This window comes from Emys orbicularis, chromosome 14, assembly GCF_028017835.1.
Source record: "Emys orbicularis isolate rEmyOrb1 chromosome 14, rEmyOrb1.hap1, whole genome shotgun sequence".
NCBI lineage: Eukaryota > Metazoa > Chordata > Testudines > Emydidae > Emys > Emys orbicularis.
The window spans coordinates 35,786,363-35,813,125 of NC_088696.1; the positions used below are offsets into that span (position 1 = coordinate 35,786,363).

Below are 26,763 nucleotides of genomic sequence, written 5' to 3' on the forward strand. Positions count from 1 at the left end.
TTTAAAGATGAGCCCTTTTTAAAATCTACCCTGACACCTTAAGGTTTTTTTTCCAGCTAAACAAGTGCAGTCACTAGAAGCCCCCGGCTTTACACAAATACACTTTCTGAGCATCTCAGGTGTTCCTCAGAACCAAAGGTAGCTCTGCAGAGACAAGCCAAGGGAGTTGCCTAGTTACTTCCATACTTCAGTGCTGTCCAGCTTTCCTCTGAGTCTGCCCATCAGCCCCCCGTCACTCCCCCCCACACACACACACACTGCTCTGTACCTGCTGAGCCAGGCAGGCAGGCTGGGCAGCAGGGAGCCCGAAGGAGAGTGGGATGTGCTGGTGGTAAGAAACAAGGTGTGATGGTGGGTTGTGGAGGCAGGGAGGGAGGGAAAAGGCAAGTCTGTGCAAGGGGCCTGGTGTGGATGGAGACCAGTTTGTACACCTGTGAGGCACTGGTGCTTGGAGAGCTACCCAGGGCATGGCGGCCTGGTGTGATGGGCAGCAGCAGTTGCATTGTTATGGGAAATGCTAATGGCCTACCACACAGCCTGTGCTCTCCGTAGCATTGTGCACCAGGCAGCAATGTTATGCACACTTCAAGTGTCAGTGTTTCAGTGCATTGGAAGTGGGCTTCCCCCCGGATTTCCTCTCTGCAAAAAACACATTATAGGCTATCCCACTGCATCAATGTCTATAGGTAACTTATCTTAAACTAACTCAGGATGGAGCTCACGGTGTGTTTGACAGTGGTTCTGAGGAACTGGATGCATGCATTGGATTCTAATTCAAAGGGAGTGTACTGGGGAGCTGGGTGTTAAGGCCTGTGAGCTGAAGTTAGTGTAGACGCAAATGTTGGCTCAGCTGGTGCTTTCATTGATTTGAATGAATGTGTTGATCAGCCTTAATGGGAAATGAATAATTGTTGTGATGGGATATCAAGTATACTCAGAGCTGCAGATAGTCAGACTGCTTCCACAGTCTGTCAAACTATTTCCTTCTCTGTTTAATATGTAAAATATAGTAAAAGTGTTATGCTTTTTCAAAAAATATCACATTTACTATCAGGGCAGAGCAAAGAGAAACACTGGTAGCTGCTCAAACAAACATTCAGCAAAGGCAGTTAGTGCTGCAAAGTTTCAGATCCCAAACCAAAAGTCTACTTTGAGGCTACGTCTACACTGCCCCACAGTTCGGACTACAGGGGTGTGAATACTGTAGCAGTGCGCACCAAAGTGTTGCGCTGTAACTCCCCTGTGTGGATGCGAACTAAAAGTTTCCTCGTTCGCATTCATATAATCACGTCTGAGGATTACATGAATGCAAACTAGGAACCTTTTAGGTCACGCCCACAGTGTCCACATGGGAGAGTTACAGCGCAGCACTTTAGTGCGCACTGCTATTCATTCCCCCCTCCCCCATAGTCCGAACCTGTGTATAGTTTAGACAAGCCCTAAGAGTCCATTTTTATTTTTGCTGGCAGTGGATTCATTATTAATAAATGACACTACAGCTAGGATTTGGAGAGAAATTCATGCCTGTGTAGGGAGGCCCACAGGAACCCATGGGAGTCAGGCATCTGATTCCCATTGAGTTTCAACCCCTTTGAGGCCCCAGCCTAATCCCTAGATCTACCTACCACTTAAGTCCCACTTAAGTCTGATTTTGAAATCTTAAGTGGAACGAACATGGTGCATGCTGGTCTTTGGCACCAGGGGGAATTTCACCCATTGTAAGGCTGGTTTTTATTGTTTTTTTTTTTTTTTTTAAATCTTCAGGGTCTAGCGATATCTATAAACCTCTCAATAAAAATGCAGCCTGCTAAACAAACTATGTGTGTCCTTTATTTTCTGTATTACGTACAGAATATCAGCACTAACTTGGTTATGACAGCAGGTCAGAGTGGTTTTGGAAAACCAAGTCACTGTCTACCTAGCAAATATTTCAGACGAGGCAAACAGGAAACTAGGAATATTATTTAGGATTGGGCGATAAAATCAATATCAGGCCCATTTGCCTCGCTTTCTGGCTTTGATGATGGTTAATGACAGCTTACAGAAGTTGTAAATGATCTAAAAAAGCCATAAAAAGCTGCTTTGTATCTTTCCAGTTTGTTGGATACATTTAACTAAACCATTAGCGTTTTAAAGCATCGTTTTGACTTTCAAGAACTGGATGTGGGACAATTCAACTGCAGCTGGATTTCCCTGCATCTAAGAGATCATTTAAGAGGATTAATCCAAACAAGTTTAATTCAGCAAAATGACATTATGTAACATTAACAAGGAATTAATGAAAATTCACTCATGTGGGTCATCGCTGGCCAGTGGATTTTTTCCTCCAGGGATCGCATTTCTCCTGGAGGAGGAGTGGACAAAGCAGATTGACAATGTGACACATTTTATAGAATCAGCAAATAGTCACCCAAAGAAGGGACTCTTTTTGCTTAAATGTTTGTATACGTTACTGGCTGGTAACACAATGGAAGCGAACACATTCTTTACTACAACCAGGAGAAACATTTCTGACAAGACAGTTTTCTGTTGAAAAATGCAGTTTCATTGAAATCAAAACGTTTCACAGGAATACGTCAATTTTGTTGACATTTTTTATGAGAAGAGAAAATGAATTGTTCGGACTTTCCCATTTAATTTCAATAATGGTGAAATGTTTCATTGTAATAAGGGAAAATGTTTAATTTTGCTTTGATACGGTTGAATCATTTTGTTTTGACTTGGATATTATTTTAAAATATTTATAGTAGCATATTCTATGTGTATCCACTTCATGTATATATTAAAAAGAATATTTCCTATACAAGTCAAAACAAAATGATTCAACCTTATCAAAAGAAATTGATTGGTCCTTATGTAAACTAAACATTTTGATGGTCCCAAATTGAATTTTTTGGTAATTTCACACTAAATTTTGGCTTTTCATTTTAATTCAGAACACTTAAAAAAATGTCAGAATTTCCCACTACAGAAATTCCTCTTTCCATTCATTGCTGTTCTTTACCTTGTCTAGAGTTTCTAAGATAGCAGACTGACTTGTATGTGTTAGGCAGAGGGGAGGGGATAAAAGGCTTGATGAATCAAAATAGCCCTTCTGATTTCTGCAGGATCTTCACATTGCTGTGAACAGCCTTCAAGGGTCTTTTCCACACTCTCCTAGTTAAGGAAGATGATGCAAACTGCCTAGGTCTACAACAGCTCCTAGTCTTTCTATGTACAGAATCCTGGGGACGAGATAGTGCAACTATTAATACATAAAATAGGCATATTCCAATGTGTGTCTGTGTGCAAGGGGTGGAGAGCCAAGATGGCTTCTGTTTAAATGGGCCCATTGTTCCTTTCAGTTACTGCTCTTTGCTTTGATCGCCACCCTTTACAGCCCTTCTCAGCCTACAGCTGAATGTGGAGCCAACACAGCTGTTACGATGGTTTGCAAAGAATTCTGCCTTTTCCCTTGATTCCTGCTTAGGAAGGGTTTTTCCTGGGTTGTTGGCATAACATAAGGATTCAAGGCAGTGAGAAGAAAGCCAGGTATTTTCTTCCTGGAGAGGAAGGGGAAGGAGATGTTTGTGGCAAACAGTTTGTCTCTGGAACATTTACGTAGCAACAAAAACACTAGGGCCCAGATCCACAAAGGGACTTAGTTGTTGCGACCCTGAGCATCCTCCTCCTCCTCCCTCTGCCCTCCCATCACATACAGCATCCCTGGAATCACAGTGGTATCCACAAAGCTGAGTTAGACCCTTGGGCTCCGTCTACAATGAATGGGGAGAGACAGGCGCCTTAGAATGCCATCCACAAAAGCCATCCTGTTAAGCAGGAAGCCACCGAAGCTAACAAATGGGAGGTACTGACCAGAGGGGTGTGTGCTAAGCCCCACCCTTCCCGTGGAATTCAATGCCTAAGGCCAGGCTTCATGGAGGCACCTTTCTCTGCCCGGGATCCACAGCTGGGAACTCCTCTCCTGGAGTCAGGTGGCTTCAGTGCTTTTCTGGTGCCATGAAGTTAAGCTCCTGTCTCCCTTCACACACAACAGCCGTGTGGGCTTAGCAACGCAGCTATAACCCGATCCCCTTTTGTGCATCTCAGCCCTAGTGTTTAATTGTTGCTGAAGTCAACGTTGCAGAGTCAAACTGCTTTCAAAAACACCCCTTCCCCCGTAGCATGGGGTGGAGGACGGGGGAGTCGGGCCAGCAAGACATGAGGGAAAAGTTAGTCAGCCTCTGAACACACCTACTGGATCAGATCCTGCAGGCAGGACAGGCGCCCTTCCGCCTACCTTCCCCTGGTTCGTGGATCACTCGGGGCATAGGTAGGAGTAAGGCAGCAATCTGCAGGTTCTGAGGCAGGAACAAATGCTCTGAGGGAACTTTTACTGCAAAAATCTTAGGTACCGAGTGAGGTGAGACACAAACGGGGTTAGGCGGCTGCCGAGTGGGAGTTTTGTGGATCTCTGTGATGCCTACAAAATGGGACTTAGGCACCTAAGTACTTCTGTGGATCCGGGCCTAGGGGCCAGCTCCTCAGCAGGTCTGAATCAGGGCTGGTCTATATTATGAAGTTAGGTCAGCTGAACTACATTGCTCAAGGTTGCAGAAAATGTCATGCCCTGTGCAAAGTAATTAAGCTAACCTAACCCTGGTGTAGATACCACTAGGTCGACAGAAGAATTCTTCAGAACTTCAGGGTAACCATGGGGACAAAACAGGGCTCCTCCTGTTCTGAAAGCATAGGTGCCTTGCTACTTGAGTTAAAGGAGAACCTCCACTCGCTGTTATCATTATAGGGAGCAGGACACAGTGGAGCAGTTCTGGTTCAATCCAGTAGAGGGCAGTGATGCACTAGCAAGATCATTACAATAAATCATTCTGTGAGGAAGAGGGTCTTATTTTTCGAGACATTTCAAAGATAAACACAAGCCCATGGATACTGATTTTATTATCCAGACAGGAAATCTTAGTGAAATCTTAGCTGTCAGTGCAGAATTCATTTTCTATCCTTGCAACTGTTTTCTATAATATCGAAGTTATTTATGATGATTTCAGTCTGCAGTATTCATCAAAATGAATCAAATCAAAGGCAAATGGATTAATTAACTCTCAGATCTTTGGTAGGATTAAATCGCTGATTCAAGAACTCTATTGACAATGGGATCTATTTTTTAAAGGTTTAAACATTTGAGTAACACACTCACATGAGCAGTCGTACCTTGGGGTTACTCATGTGAGTAAAGTTACCAACGTGCTTAAGTCTATGCAGGATCAGGCTCAATATGGATAACAACTGTTCTCACTGGTCTGACTTTAGTGTATGTCTCAGAGGCCTGGTTTTGTTTCCATGTTGCTAATTTCCACAGAATGATTACCGGTACATTCAGACAGTGTTTGGATGCACTGTTACGAATAATTGATTTCTATTTGTGTGCTCTATGCTGACCTTCGTGGCGGATCTCTTTGCCCATTTACTATATTTACTTCCTTCCCCATCACCTCCTAGGACTTGCATCAGGAAATGGTTTGTTTTCAGTTTACAGGTATATTTTAAAATATAAAGAGAGAGAGGGTTTCCACCATCACTTACATTTGTAATCATTTATTTGCTTTGTAAGTTGCTATTTATCATTAACATTTCCTAACAGGATAGTTCATTTTCATGTTCTGTTGTATGATGCAAAAATTAAATTAAAGAAAAATTACCAGGAAACTAAATATAATTAAAAAAAAGAATGCAGTAATCCTAGCAGAACTAAGGCTCCAATTCAGGAAAGCATCTCTATTCAGGAAGAGCTCTTAAGTAGGTGCTTAACTTTAAGCATAGGCTTAAGACCCATTGAAGGCACACACTTAAGTGCCTTTCTGAATAGGCATGCACCTAAGCCTGTGCTTACATTTGTTCTGAATAAGGGCCTAAAAATGTAGCATTAGTGAGCTCTAAGGTTATGTGATTCATCACTATGTTACTTTGGTGTAATTACACTAATTCTAGACGTGTACAGTGTAAAATGAGTGTGAAGCTGGAGTAAAGCAATGATGCATCAGGTGGTTTATCATAGACTCACAGAATATCAGGGTTGGAAGGGACCTCAGGAGGTCATCTAGTTCAACCCCCTGCTCAAAGCAGGACCAATCCCCAGACAGATTTTTGCCCAAGATCCCTAAGTGGCCCCCTCAAGGATTGAACTCACAACCCTGGGTTTAGCAGGCCAGTGCTCAGGGCCGGCTTTAGGAAGTGCGGGGCCCGATTCGAACAGTTTTGACGGGGCCCCGGCAGGGATGACTAAAAAAAAAAAACCACGTAAAAAAACACATGGGGTTTGTACTCACCGGGTGGCGCTCCAAGTCTTCGACGGCACTTCAGCGGCAAGTCCTTCACTCGCTCCGGGTCTTTGGCGGCACTGAAGGACCCGCTGCCGAAGTGCTGCCGAAGACCTGGAGCGAGTGAAGGACCCGCCACCAAAGTGCCACCGAAGACCCGGAGCGCCGCCGGGTGAGTAAAAATTAAAAAGGCGCCTCTAGCCAGGGAAGGGATTCTCGGCCATTGGCCCCCCACCGCCCCCGGGCGGCCCTGCCACTGGGTGCGGAGCCCAATTTGGGGGAATCGGTGGAATCGGCCTAAAGCCGGCCCTGCCAATGCTCAAACCACTGAGCTATCCCTCCCCCTTACCTAGTGATGCACCTGCTCCAACTCCAGCACACTGGTGTGGAATGGTCTTGACATTGCTAATCCATGTTCCCATCCTGCAAGCCCCTTTACATGCAGAACTCTCCCTCATGGAAAAATCCTGTCGCTTTTAACAGAAAATGGTAGCCCTGCTGTAGAAATCTCCATGATGATTTAAGGAAGATGGATTCTCTATTAAGTTCTATAGGTTTGTAATGTCTATAGATCTTTATTAAATGTCTATGGAACCCTGTTGGTTTTTATCACTATTACATTCTCTAGGACTTTGCCAGTCCTGTAAGGTGCTGAGCACTTTGGCCCCTATCTAGCAAAGCATTTAAGCACACGCTTAGTACTCAGCACTCTGTCTCTGAACCAGGAAAACACTTATACGTGTGTGTGACAGGGCGTCTGCCCCGCACTGGTCCTGATAGGGTGAAAACCCAGCCTGGAGGGCTGCAAGGAAACAGCCAATTAGGGCAGTGGCTGGACCAGCCAATCAGGGCCCATCTGGCCCATATAAAAGGAAGCTGCAGGCCACAGCAAGTCAGTCTGCTGCAGGAAGCCCAAGGGAGGGGACCGGCTTCCTAGAGGGCTGCAGAGACTAGCACCATGGACAGGGCTGCTAGGGCTTGCAGGCCCAAGGCCCTGGGAAGAGGACGAAGGAGCCAGAGGCAGGAACCAAAGGTGCTAGGGTTGTGGGGAAGTGGCCCAGGGAATTGATACAGACTGGTGGAGAAAGAAAGGAGGGGCAGCGAGAAGCTGTTGTTCACAGGGTCCCTGGGCCGGGACCCAGAGTAGTGGGTGGGCTTGGGTCCCACCCCCCACTCGCCGCTGAATAAGTGGCCAGGCTATGGACTGCCAAGCTGCTGCGAGGAGCAGCTAGACTGTTGCAGAAGGAATTCCCCGGAAGGGGGGAACCCGGATTGTGACACGGCCGGAGGTTAGCCTGCCACATGCTAAGTGTCCATCTGGATGCTGCCTCTGACTGTTCCCTAGTGTGCTTTGACGTAGCCAGCTTTGAAACGGGAGTCTGTGTAGACAAACATGTGCTTAAATACTTTGTTCAATTGGGGCCATAAAGCCTGATCTCACTTCCATTGAGGTCAGCGGGAGGTTGCAATTGACTTCAATGAAAGCAGGCGTGAGCACTTCATGGGGTTTGGCACTGGCAGTTTTGACCAAATATATTTCACCCTTTTGATTGATTTTTAATGTGAAGAGGTTTGTCAATTACACCGAGTTCCTTGAACCCTAGAAATAAGTGAGTGGTAAGAATTCTTTTGCATGGCCCTGCTGACCTGTTTTAAGACTAACACAAAAGGAGCTGTGCCAGTTTTTACCAGCTGAAGATATGAGAGTCTCAGGGCTTGTCTTCACTTACCGGGGGATCAACGCGCAGTGATCCACGAGGGGTCGGTCTAGTGAAGCCCCACTAAATCGACTGCCAATCGCTTTCTTGTCGACTCTGGTACTCCGCTGGAACGAGAAGCATACGGTAAATCGACGGGAGCGTTTCTCCCGTTGACCCAGCGCAGTGTAGACACCGCAATAAGTCGACCTGACGTACGTCGACGTTATTCACATAGCTGGAGTAGCGTAACTTAGGTCGACAGAGCCCCACAGTGTAGACCTGTCCTTAGTGTAATACGGTACTGAAGTGAGGAAACCAAACAGTCTATCAAACCCTATTTTTTTCCCAATTTGGATTCAAGTTTTTAAGACTTTTAAAACTGACACCAATTAGGAAAAATATTTTTCCTTTTGAAATAGAAGACTGAATGTGCCTATAAGCTTATATCAGTTTCAGATACTTTCTAGCATGAATGGATGCAGGACAGGCCATTCAAGCAAACCTAGGGAAGCGGAAGGACGTTAATTGCAATAGTTTGAAATATAATGTAGTTCCGAAGTGTATCGTTGTGTTCATGAACCACAAGGTCACGAGCATCTGGCCCTATGTGTTGGTTTAGCTATACATAATCCAAGGGTTTTTAATCCTGTTTCAGATTAATGAATGAGTGGCAATGGAGCCATTGAAATTTTAACCTTATGGAGGGCACTGTAGCTTCCTGACCGCACTTTTATAACCTTGTATCAAGGAAACAAATAGTCTCACTAGATCTGGTGGAGAGATTTCCATCCAAGTTTGAACAAAACAAAAAAAAGTCTCTTTCACTGTTCTCCTTGTGGCCTGACAGCTATGTTATACGATGTAAGGATCAGCATGACTTTAATGTGGGCCTGTAGGGCTATCAAACAACAACCTCCGCAGAGCAGCCGCTGTACCCTGGGTGTTCCGTGCAATCCACATTCTGCAGAGGTTGCCATGGGAAATTCCACCTCGAGTGATATGATGGACAGTTGTCTTAGCGATCCCTGATTGACTCCCTGATCCTGTATAAGCCTCTGGGGCATACCAGGAAGTGTCCAGGCAACAATGTCAATCCCTCGCTAGTTTCCATGACTTCCCTGCTTCTGAACTCCCAATACTGATCTCGGCTCCAACTTGGATTTTGACTCCCGACCGACCCCTGGGACCACAACACTGACCCTCATAACCTGGTATTGATCCTTGGCCTGATTCCTGACTCTGACACTGATACTGACTTCTGGCTTCAGTTCCTAGTTCCCAAGCTCCTGCCACTAGTCCTGCCTACCATCACTCAGGACCCTGACATACACAATACTGATGGAACCAAGGAGTGAAATTCACCACTTGCAGAATGTCTGTGCACCACTAAAGTCCTAATTTAAGGGGTTAAGGGGTGCGTAGACTGAGTGATGACCTTTAGAGATGGATCCTACAAACCCTTACTCCCTCATATGAGTAAGGACTACTCACATGGGAGCTAGACCTTTAACTCGTGAACTTTTTATCTGAATGTGATACACTTGAAATATAATATCCTACTGTCAATTTCTTGTCAGTTTTATTAAAGAAAACATTGTTGTTTGCAACATGTATATTGATGTGTCCACAACCCAGTTCAGTAGGAAACATCTACTCAATTGAAAAATCAATCACCCTAGGTAAGAGATGCAATAATTGGTTGGGGATGTTTTTTTCATTTTTTTTTTTTTAAGTTAGGCATTTGGAAGCTGTGGCCGATGTTGTCTTTTGAAACCATTTTGGCAGGTTGAAGTTATGAAAAATACCACTAGGTTGTTAAGTGCTGAGCACTTCCTGCTGGGTGTTGAAGTTGTACAGGATCTGGCTCTTAATATTGTGATTCTTGTGAACCCACTTTGCAGACCACTGTTCTACTTGTAGGCCTTAAATTCTCTGCATACACCAGCGTACACCAGGAGTAACTTCACTGCAGCCAATGGAATTACATCCACGTAAAGCCAGGCTCTCGGGGGTAATTCCTCAACTGTTGTAAATTCTCATGTCTCCATTGACTTTGGCCTGGTCTACACTGGGGGGGGGGAGGGTGTGGGGATCGATCTAAGATACGCAACTTCAGCTACAAGAATAGCGTAGCTGAAGTTGACGTATCTTAGATCGACCTAGAATTACTTACTTCGCATCCTCATGGCGCGGGGATCGATGGCTGCGGCTCCCCCGTCGACTTTGCTTCCGCCTCTCGCCGAGCTGGAGTTCAGCAGTCGACGGGAGAGCAATCGGGGATCGATTTATCACGTCTACACTACACGCGATAAATCGATCCCCGATAGATCAATGGCTACCCGTCGATCCGGCGGGTAGTGTAGAAATACCCTTTGAAAGACAGCCGCTGAAGATGTGCCCCTTCGTATTTTTCAAGAAGGATGAATGAAGGGAATCACAGACAGGTCATTGCAGTATTTCTTTTCAGCAGTACAAACGTTTGTGCTAGGCAAGCTTGGAATGCTTTGGGATGAAACAATAGTAGGGCCTAATCCTCTCAGAAGGGATCAGTGTCCCCAAGTCTTGTTGAAATCAGTAGCATTTGAGGACATAAGAAGTGCCGAAGCTTTTTGGTGGCCTTCAGCACAAGGGTGAATTTTGCCCAGGAAACAGTTATTTTCAGGCCCTTAGTCATATACAGCTGTGTTTCTCAACCTTTTTGATACCAGGGACTGGCTTGCTGCCTTCCTCAACTGGGTCAGGGAGGTCTCAGGGACTGGTGCCAGTCCATGGACCGGTCATTGAAAAATACTTACAGTAGGGGGGTGGGGAGGAAGTGGGGACAGCCAATACATACCATGTAATATAACTAGATAACACCAAGACACAAGGGTGTCATCCGCGTCAAATAGTGACAACAACTATCGCACACACACATTGTTTTCAACAGAAACTAGCTGAGGGCCCACCATATGACAGAGCGCACTCAAGTCTTGTGCCAGTTGTGCAGTTATTCTGCATCTCAGCTCAGCTCGCATTCCTACTTCTCTGTGGCCGGGCTTCTGCAGAACGCTTGTGTAATTTTGTTATTGGGCTTCGTGACAATGAAATCAGCAGCAGCTATTTCCTGATGCAAAGGTCACAAGGATGAGGCAGGGCTGTGTCAGCGATGGAGAAAAAAAGTCATAAGGAAAGCTGTGAAAATTGAGGGGAAATTAAATTCCACTGCTTTCTGTCAAAAGCAAGAGCCTGGAATCAAAGGTTCAGCAGTGGGCTCCACTTACTGAACACCACCGGCCATCTCTCACTTTTGCTAAGGAAACACTTGTTCAGGAGAGTTGGGTGTAATGAACGAAATTCCTTTCTAGTAGGAAACCTACACAGCCTCTTGCTCATGCCTGTTGGACGCCATGACTTGAAAACCCAATGTCACAAGTCATATGCCAGATCCTCAGTGGAGGATTAACACCAGGATTATGCCCCCCCTGAAGTTTGGTTGATGTATGTATGGCCTATTCCAGCTTAGTTCAGTAGGATCTTAAGAGAGATAAAGATCATATTATAAAGACCTGGGTGGCAGGGTGGTTCTGTGCTCTAACCTTAACATCACTGCAGCACATGTCTCAAACTGAGAGGGAGTGTTAACTAGTGGTCAGAGCAGGAAATAGGTGCAAGGACTCCTGGGTTTTTGTTTGCCGTTCTGCTACTGGATTTGCCCTGTGATCTTTGATAATTAAGCACCCAGTGCCTCAGTTTACCAATCTTAAAAATGGATCCAGCGCCGAGACTAGTCTCCATATGTATAAAAATGTGTATCCCACTTTGCCATCATGGGATAACAAGCTATATAGAAGTCATTATTCTAAGAGCCATCATTGAACCTGAAATGAGCTTGGTTTCCTCAGGCTAGTCCGTAGTGGACATTTCATTTGTCCATATCACAATTGTAGCGCACAGTCTGTGCTCTAGATAGATTGGTGCTAATGCGGCTCCTGGCTACATTTTATGTGGCTTTGTAGGGTTACCACCCACAAGACAAAACGTTAGCCCTCTCCGTATCATGACTGAGGCTCTATGTTTGTGCCATTTGTGACTTGTGTGGCAAACACTGATTTTTATGGGTGTGTTTTGTTTAGTTTGTTTCAATTGAAAAGCCATAGGGTCTGATTCTAGTCTCAGTTGAATCACTGTACAGGTCTGATCCAAAGTCCATTGAACTCAATAGAAAGCCTAACGCTGACCTCAAATGGTTTGGGATCAGCCCCTACATCAGAATTTACTTTAAAGAAGTGTTTATGTCCATCCCTATTCAGCAAAGCATTTAGGCACGTGCTTAACTTTAAGCATGTGCTTACGTTCCATTGAAGTAAATCGGACTTAATGTTCTTAAGTGATTTCCTGAAGAGGGATAGGATTACTTTCATGCTTACAGTTTCGCATGTGCTTAAGTTCTTCGCTGAATCAGAGCTTTAAGCGTGTGCTTAAATCCAACTGAAGTCAATAGATTTCAGCACGTGCTTAACATTAAACAAAGGTTTATGGTGCTTTGCTCAATCAGGGCCTAAGTGTGAACAGAATAAGGCCAGTGATCTCTCAGTCTGGCCAATGTAGTACTGAGCAAGAACCCTCTAATTTGAACACTCTCTGTATCAGTGTGATGAAGTAGGGGTTATTTAATGGTTTTATATGAAGAGTTAAATATAATTAAACGATTTAAACAAATTTTACTGTAATATAAAGAATATTTGACCGTGTTCCTAATTTCCCTTGACAAACAACTTTAAAATGCATTAAAAACTGTGTGCCAAAACGGACCTTTTTTGGCCTTGACGAAGCAATGAACCCCCACCCCCGACCCCCCGTTTTGGTTTGTTGGGGTTTTTTTTGCATTGACAAACCATCAAGACATTCCATTGTAATGTGATCACATGAAATCATCATAGCCCCATGTTCAGTCTAGCTGAAAGCTAGCACAGGATGAGGGTCAAAGTTTAGGTCGTGATCTGAACTTTTCGAAAGTTTAGGAACGCGCGGAGCTGGGGTTTGGATTCTTTGGGACTTGTTAAATGTCTGTGGGCTGATCCATGAAAATTTAGTTTGTCCCATAGATTGCAATACTGAATGAAACCTAACTCCGGTCGCCACAGTCTGTCCCTCACTTTCCTTGATACAAAAAATCCCTAAAAGGTCAAGGGGAAGGTGTATTTAATCATTAACAGCTAAAGCCCAAGGCATTAACTGGGGATTAATAGCTGTCTAGGAAGAAGTGATGACCACAGGTAACCCAAGCTCAGTTATAAATCTCATGAAATGCTCTTTGTCTAGATCCCTACAAATACCCACTCTCCCAACCACCACAAGAAACCCCATCTTTTCTCATGCATGAGAGGGGACTGTATGCTTTATGTCATCCGCTGGACGCATTTAAAGAAATAGTGCCTCCCACTTGGTGTTAGCTACTTATTTAGGCCCAAGTTCAGCAAAGCACAAAAGAATGTGCTTAGTTTTGAGCACCTAAGTGCTTTAATAAACTGAGGTCAAAGTTAGCCAATCAATTTGTGTCCATTGCTGCTGAATATTCCATTTATTTTATTAGGAAGCAATAATTGAGGCACTGAGCATTTCTTCAAAATTTATGACTTGCTGGGAGGTATTGGAAGATCTGATTGCAGCTAAGCCATCGATCCCCAAGAAATGTCCTTCACCAGTGTTGCTACTGCCATTGCAAGATGAAAACGACATAATCCACAGCATATAGATTTTGTTGGTACTGGGTGATTGGCTAATGCACTCTAGTAATGTCTAGTGCATAGCAACCCGATTGTTTCAATCATCTCGCCACATTCCATTCAGCACATAGTGCACTTTACTAATCGCTTGGTGAATGAAATGCTTTTTCTTAATTGCTCAGAAGTCTTATAAAATTAAAATGGCTTTTTTCTATCACACTCCCACACTCTTTTTCCATCTTTACTGTAGAGCGATGAAGAGGACCCTGCCCATTAAGAGGTTTCTTTGCATTTAAATGTATTTAGAAATCTAATGAAAAGAAGCAAATATAAACCATTAAAAATACAGGATGTGACTCTTCAAGGTGCTGAGCTCCTATTGACTTTTGTGATTACTTTCAAGGACCAGACCTATCATGAGCTAATTTTCAGGAACCTTTAAGAACTGCTTTTCACTTGTATCCACACACTGCTCATTTTCACTAGCGCCATGCCCACTTTCCTGTTTTAATGATTGCAGATGGCTGCAGTATGTAAGATGCTGTTCCTTGTGTCCTCACACACATGGGCTGGCCAGAATCAGAATGGGACATCTCAAAGAAACATTTTCAGGAAAACTGGAAAAACATGAAGTTGACCCATTTTCTTGAAAATGATGTAAATAGCAACAATATATCTTTAAATGACAATGTGTTTTCCAACTAGATAAGTGGCTGAATGAATGTGTTAAAGAACCATGGGAAAAAGCTGCAACAAGATGTCAATGATCAAATATAACAACAAAGTGAAGAGGAAGAATTGCTAAACCATATAGTAAAATAAAATGGTAGAGTCTTAGATGTGGCTGTCCAAGCATTAGATAGCCAGGGGATGTCTAATCGGAGTTTCACCACCCAAGTAGTATGTAGTCAATGGAAATATTTTAGGAGTGTGACTGCTAAACTATTAATCAGTGGGTATATCCTAAAGCAAAACTGTGACCATCTGTAGTGCTTCTCGGCTCTCTGTGAGCTGAGGGGTGAAAACATTATCTCCTATCATTTTCATTGCTGTGCTGGAAACAAGTATCTTCCCAGCTTTGAAATCCACATAGGAATATTTAGACTTGCTTTTATTAAAAAGTAATAATTTTGATGCCTCTACTTCAAACACAGGACCTAATGATATCACCATGTTGACCAGTCAGCAGTATCATCACAGCCCATCATCAAAGAGGGCTAAAAATAGTCTCCATCATTTAATTCTGCATCTGCAACACGCACGGACCACGGATATTCAATAAATAGGTTGGCTACCATGCAGCATTTCATTGGAAGTTATAATACAACTTACAAAAACTAGAGGGACGTTAGAGAATCTTCCATAATCTAGGTGTCAAGGTGCTTGCAATTCCCAGGTTAAAGGAGGTGAAAATACTGCATCTTGAAAAAAAAAGAGTTCACCTTTATCCAGAACATTTTAATAAATAGCTATTTAAATATCTGGTGTGCTGTGTTGCCTGGCCCCTTTGTGACACATCTCAGAATTTCTTCTGTACATTATATTATACCGGGACGTGGATAAAGCATTTCAGCTCTGCAGAAGGACAAGGCTCATCTTCTTTTCCACACAGCCTTACAGTGCTCTTGGTACAGAAAGGGGTCTGTATATAGTCATTTGAATCAAAGAATAAGTCCCAGAGGACTAAGATTGTTCTGTACTCGTCCAACAGAGCCGAATATAATGGTGTCAAGCAATTCTAGACTTTCTTTCTCTCCCTCTTTGGGAACCTGGACACACTGTTTGCAAGATCAGCGTGGAATAACTGGCTATGTGTGTTGTGCGTGTGATGCGTCTGAACGAGGCATTCAACTTGGAGTATCTTTTCTCTCGCAAGTATTAAATCATCCTTTGTACTTGTTCAGGAACAAGGCAACTTCATGTTGCCCATGTCAAATTCCTTCCAACTATGCCTTCAATTTCCTTCTCTGACTACCTCAGAACCATCTTTTTTTTATAAAAAAAAATCAGAATAATGATCAAAACCTTCCAAAATAAATAAATTCTTGGTCTGCATAACTGATTACCTCCTTGCTTGTAATTGGTAGGTGCTATTGCAGGACACACTTGCTGTTTAGTTGGGGTGAGCATCGATATAGACTATTCTGCCAGATGTGGCTGCTGTTAAATTATGTTGTAGCTTTTGGCAAAATCCAAATTTCCCAGAACGTTGGTGAGTTGTCAGAGCGAAAATTCAGAAAATATTCAATATTTCACTCTTTCCCCCAACTTGCTAAAACTGAAAATGCTGCTGCTCGAGGCTCAGCATGAGCCGTTTGAGAATTGAAGGTTCTTCTCAGCTCTGATCTAATAGGACATTTTCAAGATGGGAGCAGATGAGACAGTTTTGACTTGCGGCATCTATTGAAGTTGAAAGCAGGCTAGGTGTTCAAAACAACTTTGATCATTTGTTGACATTGCATCAGAAGTCTGATGTAACATTAAATGATCCGTGGAAAATGGAATGAACTTAACCTTTCAAATGCCTGAATGTGCTACCTCTGCCTCCGTCTCCATTGCTACAGGTGAATCAGAAACTCTGGTTCAATACTGAATGTAAATAGATCTATCCAAACAAAACCTAGTCAGTGGGAGCATGGCACCTAATTCCCTTAGGCCCCTTTGAAATGCCTAAATGCAGAATTTGAACATGAAAATCAAGGCATATCGGGTCAACTCATGCAATATTCAGTGAGAATGAGATTCGCTCATGGTAAGGAAGATCAGTGCAAGGACATCCATGCTGATGACTCTAGATACAGCGAGCCAAGTCTAGGGCTGGTATGAAGACATTCAAATCTACTGTAGTCCAGCCATTTTCTGGAGCCAGAGAAAACGTGTATTTTTGATTGCAAATCCCCCCTACAAGCCCAGTAAGGGTCTGATTCTGATCTTGTCTTTCACCGCTGTAACTCCACTGTTTTTATCGGAGTGACTGCTGGTTTACTGTAGTGTGAGAGCAGAATTGGTCACTAGTTCTTCAGGTGCAGACACAAAGTTTAGAAGGTAATACATAGACTCTGTGTAACCCACACACCTCCTGGGTGTGGTGTTCTGTCCCATCTAGGGGCACCGAGATCACTTAGAGATTCACGAGTCTGCTCTACAGCCCTAACAGCCATATGGCTTTTAGCTCATGCAGTAAAGGCTCATGCACTAAGCTTCGGAGGTCCCAGGTTCAATCCCGACGACTGGGGCCTGTCGGTGTTACATCTGCACTGATCCTCAGGGGATTTCACTGTCTGGCTCATGGATCTCAGCTATCAGAGCCCTCAACAGGTTTTTCTCTGATGTTTTCCTGGGAATGACTTGTTTTCCTAATGATAGATAGGGAAAAGCGGGGCAATCAGAGCGCTGGGAGAAGACAGTGTTCATGAAATGTTCAGCTGAACAAACAAAAGGAAAATAATATATTTCGGCATGAGGGACCCACTAAACTCTCCAAAGCTCTTCTTTCAGAATTTAAAATGTGATAAATTATAGGGCCAGATCATGGCTCCTGTCATCTGCCTGCTTTGTGCGACTTTGATGTAAGGATATTCCCAGGTGACAAAAAGCCAGCACACCAACCCTAGCTCCGGGGACATGCTAGAAGCATCCCAGGAAGGAGGCATTGTTGGAATGCTGCAGCAGAGATCCTCAGCTAGGAATGGCCCACTGGGAGTTGTTCCCTCAGATCCTCCGGACCTGGGGAAGGGTAAAGTTGACTTTAAGGGCAAGACTAACAGCACTGGCTAGAACTAAAGTCAGCTTTACCCTTCCCCAGTTCCTGGACTGGTGCAAAAACTCTCATATAAACCACAACTGAAAAAAACCCTTCATAACAAAATGTCCTTTTCTTCCCAGGTGCCTCGGCTAGAGGTGTGGCTTTCCCATTGCTCCTCCTCCACAGTTTGGAGGTAGAGTTAAGGGAGGAGGGATAGCTCAGTGGTTTGAGCATTGGCTTGCTAAACCCAGGGTTGTGAGTTCAATCCTTGAGGGGGCCACTTAGGGATCTGGGGCAAAAATCAGTACTTGGTCCTGCTAGTGAAGGCAGGGGGCTGGACTCAATGACCCTTTGGGGTCCCTTCCAGTTCTATGAGATAGGTGTATATCTCCATAATTTATTTGATTCAGCTCTGTTCTTCCTGGCCTAGGAGAGGTTAGCAGGCCACCCTCTTCCTTCTAGTGTCTCCCCATAACGAGGGAAAAAGCAGGTTATAGGCTGCACTCCTTCCCAGAACTTAGCCATCCCTTCTGCCCTCCTTCCTAGAACTCAGGACAAGAGGAGAGATCTGCACCACCGTACACTACAAGGGTCCAGATCCTGGGTCTTAAAGAGACCAGAAGCCTGGGGATTTTCCAGACACCAATTGTTCATCTGGAACTATTTCATCTCCCTCAGCAGCTACCTGTGTGTTCCCCAAGTCTCTGTCTGCTGCAGAACTCCTAGAATGGGGTAGTCTAGCCCCTGAGTTTTCCCTGAGTTTTCCCCCGCTGGCTTTCATGGGCCAATTGACCCGGTTTCAATGCTTCCTCTTGTTTAAATGAACTCTGGTTCAAGATTAAAGAAGGGAAAGGCGTGAGTCAGGCACTGCAGCAAGGGGACGCTTTCATTCGAAAGGAAGCGGATTTGTGTCGCTTGTTATTGATATTTGAGATCAGCTTCTTTTTGCTCTACTGCTCATCTGTTGATACTAAACAGCTGGCATTCAGCCCCGAATTCCGTTGCCTTCTGGCCATATCATATTGCAATCTCATATCGCATTTGCTAGCCTCCCTGGCTGTAGCAATGCCGGCGCTCAAAGCCCAGGCCATGCCATCAGCTGCGCAAAACGTGGTCAGGAGATTGGTTTGTGTGTCCCCGACTGGGAACAAATCATATGGATAGAATGCCATTTTTTTCCAGGAACAACATAAAAATAAGGCCAGTAAGTGTTCAGAATGGGTGAGCTCAAAAATAAGATTGAAATTAAAACCATCTGTGGGCACTGCCAATTGTCCCCTAGGATCCAGAGAATGGTATGTAAACAATTTTTTAATTTTTTTTACTAAGTAGATCATCCCAGTGCTAGGTTTTATAGACATGTAATTGATCACATCTGACAGGTCTTCATTTTGAGGAATTCTTAACAACAGAATTAGTTCTGCAAATCCTAGATATGTTCTAGACACACCCAGAGCTTAATTCTTGAGATACTTAGAGATTTTAAGGTTTTATAGGAGTCATCTTCTTCCCAGGCAGCAGCCATGTGCTACTACAGAATAAGGGAATAATGATTCATGTATCTTAAAGATGGGCTACAGATCTCGAAAAGGAGAAAATGCATTGCTCCTTAATATTGATTTTCTAGTCATGTCTGTCCAAGATCAGCAACTAATTATACAAATTAAATGGTGAATGTGCACTTAAGAAATGAAGCTCAGAATTGGGTAAGGGGCATTGTCAGACACACTTTGTAAACTCCAGCGGATGGAGAGATTAAAATTACTTGGTGTCCGACCCAGCAAACTCAGCCGGGCGCCTGGAAGAGACAGGGCTCAGCTGGATCTACATCATCCCCACTAATAAGGACTCCGTGATCAGAATTGAGCTGATCATTTTGCTAATTGTGCACAGATGGAAATAGAATCCAGCTCACTCTCTCATAGCTGTACTGGTTTTGCAGCGCTAACTGAAATCATAACTAGAGATTTGGTCAGTACAGAGAGCAGGTTAGGACTTGAAGCCCTACTGCAAGCGCATAATATTGCATGGGTGAGGAACCATATTTACACAATCACTATTCTGACATTAACCCCAAGCAGGATTTTGGCATCTGGATATTTAATTACGGATCTTTGGCTATCTGGAAATAGTATTCTAACTCCCTGGGTCGTATCCATTCACTCCAGTGGGAGTTTTGACTAAAGTAAAAGTACTAGAGTAAAGACTGCAGGAATCAGCCCCCTGGAAATAATTCATTTGTGATACCAGAGCATGCTGTAAACTGTAACTGTGTGTCATAAGGACACCTTGCTAGAGTCTGGTTCCCTGTTTGCAAGATTTAAGCCTAATGATTATTTCTGCTTCCAAATTATTTAACAGCGTGTGACTTAAAATCGTCCTTTACGGCCATGCAGTACTTAGGGACGAAGATTTAGTAGCAAAGCTTTGCTCCAGAGTTCTACTGATCAAGCTTTTCCTTGTTGAAGGTCTCTTTGCATCTACACAGTCATAATTAAGGCTTTACAGACAAGCTATGCTTTCTGATGTACTCTTTGGTTTCCCTGGAGTGGGCTTGAGGTAATGCTTGGTTTACCTGACGTTTGTGGTGTGTACAGTAATTCACTGTACAACTGCTATCTGGTGAGTAAGCCTACGGGCCACATTTTTTAAATAGCCTCCAGTTTTGCACCCACAATCAATTGTGGGTACAATTTTGTGGGCATAAATAATAGCAACAAGACATCTAACTTTCTAATTGCCTCCACAGCTCAGGTAGACAGACATCTATTTACCACAATTTGTGCCCACAGTTATTTTGTCTGCAACTGGTAGGTGCAAAATTGGAGGCCGGATTGAGTCCCCTTGTAAATTTTGATTCTAAACTGTTTATCTAGCATCTCAGGTGTACTTGTCAAATTGTACGTTTTCCTATCTCATCCTCCTACTCTGGAAGGAAGCCTGTCTACAGGAACAGCATTCTGGGATATCAGTGATCCAGCCCTCAGCCATCCATTGTGGATGGCACCAAATCTCTTACCACCTTCAAGTGGGACTTTTTGCCACATGAATCAAAGTGAGCTTGATTCTCCTCTCACACAAGTGTAAACGAGTAGTAACTCCACTGAAGTAAAGGGAGATGCACCAGTGTAAACCAGTGAGTGAGCTTAGAATCAGACCCAATATTATTATGCCTTAAAATGTGTTGAAAAAAACAATTATAACTCCTCAATTTTATTGTTGAGCTCTGATGCCTTCATCCCCTACCCTATCCCAGTTATGCCACAAATATGGCTCAGCTATTTTGCAGACAGAACCGGTGAGATGTTGGACTCTGTATGTCAGTGATGAAAGCTGGCCGTGCTCAGTGGCTGTTCCACCAATAACTAAAGCAGGAACAAAGTAGTGATGTGCAATTTGTTTGCATTCATTTACATGCTGTTCTGAACTAAGGTGGTACAATCCCAGTCTGATTCCGATGCATAGAGCAATATCTTGAGCTGTGTTTCTTGGCAACGTTGCTGATTGGCGTAAATCTAGGCCCTAGCAGACGTGTGTCAACACCATGAAAAGCAAAACACAACCCTGTCTCTCTTGTGAGGCACTTCAGGTTCCTCCCTTTCCTCCGAGAGTGTTGCAAGGTTTAATGATTAATATTTGTGCAAGGCTTGAAGATCCTTCGAATAAAGGTGCTATGTAAATCCAAACTAGTATTAATTAGATCATCAGCAATGGCAGTTTTTGCAGAGAGATGGAGGACTGGATGGGCATGGAGACTGAATTCACGCCTCTTGTTGCTTTCAGTGGATTTACTCGGGTGCCCCAGCGTGAGATCAGAATCGGGTCCTCTCTGTTTATTCTCTGCATTGTTAAGCTGTGATTTTTTATTATTATTAAGTTATATGGTGAAATGTTGGAATCTAAAGCCACTGTCTTAATTAACACACATTAAACAGGCATTGTCGCACTTGCTTTTTTGTGGCTCACCTTAAGGGCGTTCATTTTAAATCCTTCTTGAAGCTGCTTCTCAGGGGGGAAACACACACTGACCAGGAAGGGATTATTACAGTACGTGCCTCTGTAGTTCTGTTCCCCTTATTCATGTAGAAATTGGCATCACAGAAATTCTACATATAGGGATTTAGGCTCATGTGCCATAAAGGCACCTGAACAAGTGAAAAACCTTAATTCCTTTCTCATTCCTTGCCAGGAAAACGCCACCCCTATGTTTGCATATTTCCAGTGTCGGCAGCATAGATTTTTGAAGGGAAGAACTTGCTTCTCCAAAAGCGCAAAAGGTGGATAATGAAAGTCAGCTCTGCACATCAGTTGCACCACAATAAGAGCAGAGACCTTAGTGACAGGAGTCCTTGATTTGTATCACCCTCCACTTGACTCATGTCAAATATGGTCCTAATTACTGGACTTCGCCCAGGAGTTTGTGAATTTCTCACATCCCTTTTGAGTAATGACTCAACTACTGTACATCAGGCTGGGACCCAAGGGAGTTTCATTTCTAGTCAGGGGTGAAAGTAACTTAAGGGACTTACTGGTACGCAGAGCCGGAGTCCTGAGCAGGCGGGGGAGGGGGTCCTTCAGGCAGAAGAGGTGGGGCCTCAGGCAGAAGGGGGGGGCCTTTAAATCCCTGGAGCCTTTAAATCGCTGCCGCTACCCCAAGGCTCCGGGCCCTTTAAATCACCGCCGGAGCCCCATGGTAGCTGCAACTGCGGCTGGGAGCCCTGGAGCTCTGGCGGTGATTTAAAGGGCCCGGGGCTCCGGCCACTGCCGGGAGCCCCGGGCTCTTTTAAATTGCCCGCCTGGGGAAGCTGCCCCCTGCCGATACGGTTGGCTATGTACCGGCTCTTGCCGTACTGGACTAGACCGGCTTACTTTCACCTCTGCTGCTAGTGCAAGGGGAGGATCAGCTTTTGGGGCACTTGCTGAAGTGCAAGGGCTAAATTCATGGTGATTCTATCACTTAAAGTCCTGCCGCATCTCCATCTCTATAACCATGGGGGGAGGAAGAAGAACCTTCCCCCCGCCCCCCAAATAAAACCAGGTTGTGTGAGTTGAAGTGTTAATTCAAGAAAGCCATGACAATAGAAATGAAAAGCCATTAAAGCATTTGATGCAGTCATTCCCCCACGTCTACTACTACCTGTCCCTCCCTCTGTTTAAAATATAGCTTCTACATAGATTTGCATGGTTTACAGAATACATCTGGCAAGATCCTCTCCAGCGTCACACACACACACACACACACACACACACACACACACACACACACACACATCGCAACATGGGACTTTACAACCATGTGGTTTTACAACAACTCAAGGAGTTTCTTTAGCCAGCACTGCTGCTCAGCAAACGAAATCAAACGTCCCAGGCTGTACATCTGCCATTCAACCCTCACACATGCACCCTGCAAAGCTCTCCAAGCTAATCAAAGCTGCCTCATACATAGCCCTCACCCGTTTTGCATGTACCAGTTTTTGTGCCTATCCCCCTGTCCGCACACACTCACTCAAATTCATATTTGGACCCACAGATGAGTCCACGGGGTGGGTCCAAGTGAGCTCTGTTTAGCACTGGAGCCAGGAGATGGGGAGCAGAGGCTTTCTGACACCTTCCTGCCTCCCAATACTGGGAGTCTCCAAGGGCTGGTTCAGTCCCTACCACATAGCACAACAGCCTCAGCACTGCTCTGATCACTCTCCAGCAGATCCAAGTGGCCTTTCTGGCAGCTTAGGGTCCCCAAGCTCTAGCCATGGCCTGACATGCGGCTTGCCTCAGCGTGCAGGTGGTAAAGTAGAGTCAGCATATCCAGCGGTACATCACCTGAGGAGTCCCGCAATGGGATGGCCAAGCTGACTGGGTGGCCCCATGGCTCTGCCAGAGCAGTATGACAGCATCGTAGCAGGCCCAGGGTTTGGCTCTGTCTATGAAATTCCTTGGCTTGCATGCATGAATATAAAATTCTGGCTGTGCAGAGTGGTAAGTGCATGAGGCTCCATTGGAAAGTCATCTGTTCAGGGTTGCAAAAACGTCAGGGAGGTCTCAGTCCTCAAGCCCACCCCTCCTCTACCCACTCCAGGGTGAGCTCAGTCCTCAATCCCACCCCTCCCCTACCCACTCCCGGGTGAGAGCAAAGTCCATCCTTTCTCCAAGAGTCACACTTATTGCCATTAAAGAACACAGAAACGGCACACATGCTTGGCGACGAGCCATCCATCCTCAGTGTGACCTATTACCCAAAGCGTCATACTGTCCCCAACGACATCGTTAGCAGCATTTCACTGTCTGGATGGTGGCACCATTTCTTACATTAGTGGCTGTGTTGATTGGTTTGGAGGTTGTTTTTTTCTCTCCTTTTCTTCTTAACGCCAGACCTTTATGCGGATACATTTGTTTTTGTCTTATTCCCTTGGTGCTGTGGCAGGTCCAGACACCACCTGCCATTTGCAGTAACATCCCCTTGGCTCCTGCAGTATGTTTACATCGTCTCACAAATGGCAATTCCTGATGGGTGTTTTTGTTACTCTTCCTCTTAGTTATTGCAGTAGAGCGCAACCTGGCCCATGGCCCCTCACAGTCCCCAGCCACTGCTTCACCTCAGCAGCTCCCACTGATTATGGTCTGTTTTAGCAACTAGACTAATGAATGAGGGAATACAAATTGAGTAAGCAGTGAAGGTTCTATTAAATTATTACTATGGCCTAAACAAAGAAGACCGGCATATGCTCGGATTTAGACCAGTTGTTTAGCATAAGATCTATAGACCTGATCGTCTTCCAACACTGGAGAAAACCAGGAGTAGCTCCATTAAAGCAAATAAAGCTACACTGGTGTAAAGCTAGTGAGAGAAAAATCTCTGGCATAGATCTGGATGGTTTTATATTAACGAGTATAAAGTCATATTTTCTGGTTTGAGTTGGAATAGGTAGTGGTGTTCTAATACCTTTTACATGTGAATAGAGAATAGAGAACTCCTGTGCATTCAGTGCCATACAAATGGTTTCTAGTGCACAGAACTGATACATTGCCATAAGTTTCAGAGTGGTAGCCTTGTTAGTCTGTATCAGCAAAGAGAATGGGGAGTCCTTGTGGCACCTAAGAGACTAACAAATTTATTTGGGGATAAGCTTTCGTGGGCTACAACCCACTTCATCTGATGAAGTGGGTTTTAGCCCACAAAAGCTTATGCCCAGATAAATTTGTTAGTCTCTAAGGTGCCACAAGGACTCCTTGTTCTTACTGTCATAAGTATAATTTCTATGCAGTCTTGGGTCAAGAGAAATGTGTGACCTAACTCAGGTTATTAGCCCTTCTTGGGGTGTGCAGATGGCAGAGCTCCTTATGGTAAACTTGTATATTGAGCAGGTGATTCCAATGGGTTGTAAGTGCCAGGGCCGCCCAGAGGATTCAGGGGGCCTGGGGTCTTCGGCGGCGGGAGTAGGACCCGCCGCTGAAGACCCGGAGCGAAAGAAGCTCCGGGTCTTCGGCAGCGGGTCCTTCACTCGCTCTGGGTGTGTTCGGCGGCACTGAAGGACCTGCCGCCGAAGACCCACCAAAACCTCTCGTGGGGGCCCCGTGGGGCCTGGGGCAAATTGCCTCACTTGCCCCCCCGCCGGCCCTGGTAAGTGTTATATTATAGATGTGTTTGTGGCTGTCTACAGGCCTGATCCAATTCCCATTGGAATCAAGGGAAACATTTCCATAGACCTCAGTGTGAGGTGGATTGGGACCTGAAACCTCATCTAGGCTCCCAATGGCTGCTACTGTCATACAATTGGAATATGAAGCTGTTTGAGATCCACTCCAGGTTCAAGTGTGTACAATTAAATGGGAGGCAGACAACCGCAGTAAACCGGGACCCGGCGTGAGGTCTCATCATGAAGCCAGTGAGAAGAAAACTAGAATGTCACTCTCAAAAGCCTGAAGCACTACTAATGGGAAACACTGGTCTAGTAAAAGAAATGCCAAGTAAATTAGGCCAATCAAGTTATTGAATCAATTTTTAAACAACTTTGTTCTAACGCTTCAATGCCAATGACATTTGTCTCAGGTCTTTATCATTTCTTTTTATGTAGGATCATTCATGAAGATGGTTTCTCCGGAGAAGACGTGAAGCAGTACAAGCCTGTGGTCTATAGCAACACTATTCAGTCACTGGCAGCTATCGTCCGTGCCATGGATACCTTGGGCATTGAATACGGTGATAAGGAGCGAAGGGTAGGTCAATATCCAATTGAAATGATGGACTGAATGATTTGCAAAGAGCTGATTTGGAGGAAAAACTAGAGATTACATTGCACGAGAAGAGGCATATTTGCACAACCCAAACACATCTAGGGGAAATTTTTCAGACATTTAGTTACACAATTGCATGACTAATTTGATCAGTTTGTGCAAATTGCATGTGCAAGTGGCTAACTAAATAGATGTGCACGTGCAATTACTAATATGCACGTGCAATTGTGGTAATTATGGGCACAACTGCCTCTCTAAACAGTATGAAAATGGGGCCATAGGTGCTTCCATATTATAAAACCCAGCTGTCTCTGGACACGGCAGTGCATGGTCTCTTTTACAGGTCACAAATAGGTTCCTATTCTCCTACAAAGGTCCAAAATACAGATATGAGCAAACAAAGTTGTGATAACAGTACAGTAGATATTTTCTACCCATTGGAAAGTTGCTTGAGGCAGAAAAATCAAATATTTCACAGAGAAAGTTCTGCTAATGTTCAGGTGTCTTCCTTGGGCCTTGTCTACGTGGGAAAGTTTTTTTCAGAATAATTTTAGTTTTTTCAGAGTAAATGGCCTTGTGTCTGCAAAAAAAAATTCTTTTTTTTAATTATCTGGTTTCTTATTCTGCATTAACAATCTACTTTGGAAGTGAAATAACTTCTGGAATGAGGGTTTTCCCCCCAGAATAAGGTGTGTGTGGAGGCATGCAGCAACTGTAGTATTTCAGATTAACTACTCCACTTCTGGCAGTCTTACCGCTGCTATCCACACTGCTTAGCTTCTCACTTGGATTGGCATGTCTGTTTACCAGTGTGCCCTCTACTGCTCTGGGGTCATTTGGACCCGATATCACTTTGCCCACAGCAAGGAGGTGTCAGTGTTGCTGGTTTTTCCATAAGGAAACTAAATCCTGGTGATATTTTCTACCATGACTTACAGCATAGGGACTAAATATTGTTGGAGATATTGTGAGCAGTTTGAGAACCAACATGATGGCTTTGAACGGAATACTTTAATCTGTTGATTAGTCAGTGACTCAGCTCCAACCAATGCACATAGCTTGTC

General features: G+C 44.3%; 1 protein-coding gene across 7 annotated transcripts in view; it reads left to right on the top strand.

The window, feature by feature from the left end:
- The window catches only part of GNAO1 (G protein subunit alpha o1), a 271,207-nt gene that overhangs the window by 74,392 nt on the left and 170,052 nt on the right, over positions 1 to 26,763 (top strand). For 4 of the 7 annotated variants that reach the window (XM_065416744.1, XM_065416741.1, XM_065416745.1 and 1 more), the window contains exon 3: positions 25,540 to 25,681. In XM_065416744.1, coding sequence (XP_065272816.1) covers positions 25,540 to 25,681 — 142 coding nt within the window. Of the gene's footprint in view, positions 1 to 25,539; positions 25,686 to 26,763 lie in introns of those variants that run through there. The other 3 variants (XM_065416742.1, XM_065416743.1, XM_065416746.1) reach the window with 2 other exon arrangements.